At 45.6% G+C, this 6,000-nt stretch overlaps 1 protein-coding gene across 1 annotated transcript in view; it reads right to left on the bottom strand.

Annotated features, from left to right (window-relative positions):
• NLG-4 (neuroligin 4) overlaps positions 1 to 6,000 on the bottom strand; it is a 232,028-nt gene that overhangs the window by 62,123 nt on the left and 163,905 nt on the right. Inside the window, exons 7-8 of the mRNA XM_017907757.1 lie at positions 3,682 to 3,806; positions 834 to 841 (exon numbers count right to left, since the gene is read on the bottom strand). Coding sequence (XP_017763246.1) covers positions 834 to 841; positions 3,682 to 3,806 — 133 coding nt within the window. The remainder of the gene's footprint in view (positions 1 to 833; positions 842 to 3,681; positions 3,807 to 6,000) is intronic.

Genomic DNA, 6,000 nt, shown 5'->3' with positions numbered 1-6,000 from the left:
CCGGTTTCGCAGACAAATCCCCTCTTTCCATCTTCGCCGTCTATTTGCAAGAGTCTGGGGCCACGATGCAGGCTGGTAACGCGACGAACGACCCTCTCGAAGAAATATCGTTATCTATTGCTCGCAAGTGACCGAGTGCATTAGACGGGAGCTGATTTTTTCGAGTGAAAAATATTTGCGCCGAATGGTACGCTAGTCGCTCGCATGTGAACGGTAATTCAGGCGATTGGAGGAACGGCACGTTTCTTTCACGGGGTGGCTTTATGAGGTTACTCGTGCATGGCGTTGGCGAAGGAAAATATTCCAGCGAATGCGAGATATCTTAGTAAAGACCGTGTTCTTTATGGAAGGAGATGTTCGAGAAGACCGTTCCGCCGTTGCATCGCATTTTTCCTCGCGGAGAATATACGCGATACTTTCATTAAATAAGTAGCGTTGCTCGGAACTTCTTTGTAAAGGGCACGGAAACTCTCCGCGAGTGGAACTTTCGTTAGTAAAATTAATTCGTGCAAGGCAAGTTACAGGGGTTAGACGAAGTATCGAGATGTCCGTGGACGAGCGAGGAAATAAGTCGAAGACGACGTTAATATTCGATTATCGTTGACTATGAAACGAATTATTCGACGTAAATGCTCGCAGACTTCCGCGTCACGTAGAGCAAGCTGCAGCAACGTAGCCACGGTGTCACGTAGTATCTCCATGTACGTGGCCGTATCTAAACTCGTAACCGAAATTACTTGTTGTTATTGTACGTCTTCTTGCCGCAGGAAACGTGCAGACGAGCGTGCACCAGCTATACAATTAATTGTCGTTCGATACTCGTGGCCAATAACCGAACTGTCTCGCAGTTTTCGCCGAATCGTTTCCGTCCGAGGCTTTTCTTCAGTTGCGCCGCCATTTTCGCCCCACGAGCTATTCGATACTATGGAAATGAAACTTAAGGCGGAAATTCGACGTTGCATAATACCCGTGACTAGTTAATAATCCTTCGAGTCACCGAGGGTGGCGGCTGAAAAATTCGGGATCGTTATTGCTCGCTTCTTTGAATCGCGAGAACTTCTTTGAACCGGGAACGAAGAATCGAGCTCGTACTCGTGAAAAGAATGGCTTAGTTGAAAATTGACACAGTTCCCTGCGACGAATGTAAGGTACAAAAGGGAGGATATTAACGCGGACTCATTAAGCGGAAGCACTCGGGGCAGCTTCCTGTTTAATGTTTTATCGTAGCCTTAAAACACGCGAAGAGCAGGCACTAGAAGTCGGTCAGCGTCATAAAAAATTACTGTTCATTTTTTAAAAGGTTCGGTTGCACGGGAAGGACCAAGAGGCTTTAATTAACGGGGCTGTGCCACAGAGAATATTGGCTCTGTTCCGTTTCGCGACGGCTAACGAAAGCGTGATTCAATTTTGTAAAATACAACCTGGTGAACTGCGGCGGATCGAACATTGAAAATTTCACTGCGAAGAAATCAATCGAAATCAAACGAACGATTTCCAATGACGCAAACCGCAAAACTGGCAGTAAAAAAAAAAAAAAGAAAAGCCAATTATGACCGCGAGAAAGTTTGGCAACCGAAAGAAAACGGGGGTTAATTATTCGGTCGGCGTAAACCGGTGTTTGATAACTAGGTAAACTCGAGTTCGCACTCATGAATATTCCATCGGTACTTTTTTTTGAATATGTAAGGCTGCCCGTGTCATATTTTTCCCTCCTATCTGTTGATCTCGTACGAATTTCACGCGGAATCAAAGCGCCCAACTACATAGGCGATCAACATTACGTATAATTGACGAGAGAAATCCGTTGGTTCGAATTCGGTGACATAATTTTCTGAGAGAATTATTTTCACGGAAATTCAAAATTGACTGTAATTCAAACAGAATTATTTCCGATTCGGTGTATTTTTTCAGTTCTCCTTCCATCATTTACAACCGAAGAACATCAACAGTTGAGTGTCGTTACAGTTAATGAAAATTTCAATCAGAATTTATTAAACAACTTTCCTCTCTTTACCGTTGTTTAACAACATTCGATAATTTATATAACCACGTGGGAAATTACGTTCGTTATTGCGTTCAAACATTTTTATGTACTTTACGGATATTTTTGCTTTCAATGTTTGTTCCAATTTATTTTAATTATCGCGAATTGCCCTTCAATTCGTGAATGTAATTTTAATTAACGTTAACTTAATATCACCAATACCGCAAGGTCAAACATTATCGCGTTACTTTCATCGCTTAATTATTTTTGACGTTAATCATCGCGTTTCTTTATTGAATCGTTAGTTATTTAATTATCGTATAATTTATAGGAAAAAAGTCAACGTCGATACAATGGCGACGCGGAAGACTCGAACTCGGGTCATTCCGGTGGCAGACAACGACTCTATTCATTATGCCACCGAGACCTCCTGTGTAATCTTTGCTTCCCGAGTATATATACTCCATTGACCTACTATTTCCACCTCAAGTACATCTTTTACCATACAATAAGTCACAAACTACCACTCGTATCATCATCTTCCTACTTTCAACCCTCAACACTGCCGCCGGCAAAGTTTTTTCCGGACAAAAATTTTCCCCATTATATTCAAATGATGTACTTCAATTCTCCCGTCAGTCGAGTGAACGGAAACATATTTTCTCGGAACCGAAAAACGAGCGAAGACGCGTATCCTGATTCAATTTCCCGCGAGTGTTTCCAAATTGCCAGCATATATCTATCAAAGTGCCATTTCCGAAATCCCTTGTATTTAATTTCGCAATTTGGGGAAAGCCTGGAATCCTGATGCACTGGCTGGTATAAAAGGTGTCTCGCCTGTCCCTGGTTAATCCGCAAATTTGAATATCGTCGATCCGTGGGTCGATCAGAAATTCGGCGCGAGTGCAAAATGCCGGCGCTGTGATCGTATTCGAAAAATATTTTCGCTCTAATCCTCGGCCCCGTCTGCTCCCTCTCTGTCATTGTCCGGCATGTCTCGCTTCTTTTTGCTTTCCGGTCCGCGCCGTTCATGAATATGGAAAGTTAGACCTTTCGGTGACGCGATCCGCGTCTCTCTCATTTTTCCTCGCATTTTTTTTTTTTTTATTTCTCGTCCGTCCCGCGGTTTGCAAATTGATTCCGCGCAAGTGGTGCCACGTCGCTGTTGATTCGAAAGGGGAAAGGATTGGTTTTCCATCGGGCCCCGCACTTGGATCAAAATTGAACCGCCGCTGAAAGGACGACTGGAACGAGGAACCGATTACATCAACGCGGTTCACGCGAGACTAAGGAAATATATTTGCCGATTGCCGTATTATTGTACCACGATGACGACAGAACAAGGGATTCCATCGCATTCGCAAAATTTTTATTCCACGGAGATGGGACAGAGTGTTTGGAATACTTGGAAAACTGTAAAGATTCCGTAAGTTTAAGCGAGAATTCTTGGACACGGAGTCTCGTAAAAAATCGCAACAGTTTCCAGATGGAACGTCCGTTCTATTCCACGCGATGTTTCAGACTTACTAAAATTTGCACTCGTGGGATGATCAATTATCCCCCTCCCAAATAGAAGAATCTCGGTAACGGAGGCGCAGAGCCCCCTTGACTAACCAGTTTGGCGATTAGGAGGGAAAAAAGGGAGAGTAGAATGGGTAGAATGGGTGCTGGAATCATCGATCAAGATCGTTCGCTACTCACTGACGCTCTCGGAGAGTGCCTCTTCAAACTTGCTGTAGTTTCTTAGGAAGTGACCAAAGCCGCCCACCAATGGCGCCCCGAAGACGAATGGCAATTCCTCGCCGTGGACAGAGCCCATTTTCTGAAAGCAGAAACAACGGAGACCTGTTAGTCGACCGGTCGACGAGCATCGATGAACTTTCACCTGCGTCGAGGAGGTCATCGCGGCGATTAAATTTCGCACAATAAATAGCGAGCTATTACTCGGAGCCTAACTTCCGATTCGAGGATTGAAGCACGCGTTGAAACCACCCTGGTGACCCATTTCTCTTTCCACACCCGACTCGCAGAGTCCAAATGCCACGACCCTTCCCGAAGCTAGAAACTACAGCTACTCGTCGTGTTTCCTGGCTGCTCGGTAATTATTCGCTCGATGGAGAAATCTACGAGGCAGTAATGCGTCGCTTATCGGCCCCAGGAGGGATTTACGAAACGGCAGACTGGATTCTACCGCAGCCTCGATCACGTTGGACACGTCAGCTGCCGGTAATTCAATTTCTTCGAGCTTCCAGCCCTTTCGCTCGAAATTATCCACTTCCTGGCCCTTTCTCGCCATCGCAAGGGGAAACAAGGGGAGTCGTTTGACACCTAAAAGGATAAAGCTGCGGGGAACCTGCAACTCGTCCGATTGTGCCTGGTACTGCCAGACAATCTTGAGATTTTAGCCTGGGAAACGACGCGATGCAATGCAGCCACGGCGCGCAGCGTCGAGAGGAGTTTCGAAAGGGCGTTTTTCGATATATTTAAAATTTTCTCCAAGTGGAATTTGAAGAGACGAGCAGAAGAGAGTTTCTGCCGAGTATCCTCCATAGGTACGAAAATTACGGGATAATTAATAAAGGTCTTGGTAAGAAAAGCAATCCGCTAGAGAGAATAGAGTTTCGTCTGACGAGGTACGAACTTTTACTACTTGGTACTTACAAACTCGTACTTTATCGATTCCCTATGTTATTATCTACGACCTGGCTACCATCGATACATTATTTCCTCAACATTCGGGTACATACAGCAGAGGAATACAACGTCGTTAATAATTCTTCGCGTGCTTGCACCTTTTTCTAAATTTCCTTCGCAGGAACGGCATCGCGTGGTGCAACTTTTGAACCAGTTGTTCGTTAATTTCGTAAATTAAGCGTCTTAAAACTTACGTAAGATTTCGAGGACGAAATTACGCGGATGATGGATAACTGGCGATATCGAAGGCAGGTCGCACAGATTTCTGGGCAAAGTTGGCCTCCGACCGGCAGCCATAACGGCCGATTAACGAGAATCACAGACCACGGCGAACGTCTTCGTTAACGGCCACGATTTCCTGCGACTCCGTCGTTTCCCATTATGCTCGTTAACCCGATAAATCGTCCGATTTTCCTTCCTCCGTGGCCACCCTTATTATCGCCACCCATCGCACCCGAGGCTCCGTCTTGAACACGTTTCATTCCGCGGTACACAACTCGCGATCACCTCCGCCTCCTCTTTCCTTTATCCGCGTCGTTAACAAGAATATCCTTTCGCACGCAACGGTAGAATTTTATTTTCTACCATAAACTGAAGTACCAGCGATAAAGCTCCTCTTACCGAATTGCCGCTCCATTCTACTTTCACTTGGATCAAGCATAAATAGCCGGGTTTTACGCTGAACCGACAATTTAATCAAGATCAAACGACCGGGCAAAGAAAAGCGTTCGTACGTACCAAGAGAGCAGTTTTCGAAAAAGAGCCAGGTGAAAGAGGCGAAAGATTGAAATTTTTGATTCGTCGCCGGCGAAAACGTTGGCCGTCGATTAAAGGCAAAGCAACGGCGAATGGGAGAGATTAAATTTCGTTCGTCGCGGAAAATTGCTTTCCTGCCGGCCATCGCTTGCCACGCCGGCATCGGCGGTCGTTGGAAAATAGTTACAGCAACGTGAAAATGAAGTTCGCGGCTGCAGTTTCTGCTTCGCCGGCAATCGGTTCGCGTTTTCGGCAACGGCGTGCCAAACTTTCCGCCCGGTCCAACCGGAAGATACGCCTCTCTGATTGCGACAGGGTAAATAAGCAGCCAGAGAAGAAATTACTTCGCGCTGTTAGTTGGTCGAGGAAAAGTTGCCCCTTTCCATGACCCCTTCGAAAAAAGTTTCACGTGCGAAACTTTCATTGCGAAACGTTTTACGATCGGCCAACTTGCTTCGCGAGATTACAGTTTCGAAGAATGCATAAGAATGCATAGAAGCGTGCCGGCGTTCTCCCCCGAAAAGGAGGAACCGCGGGAATAGGCTGAAATAGGGCTAGACGGTTTC

The sequence above is a fragment of the Eufriesea mexicana genome, unplaced genomic scaffold (assembly GCF_001483705.2).
Source record: "Eufriesea mexicana isolate 0111107269 unplaced genomic scaffold, ASM148370v2 scaffold8981, whole genome shotgun sequence".
Taxonomy (NCBI): domain Eukaryota; kingdom Metazoa; phylum Arthropoda; class Insecta; order Hymenoptera; family Apidae; genus Eufriesea; species Eufriesea mexicana.
This window is presented reverse-complemented; position numbering and strand designations above follow the sequence as displayed.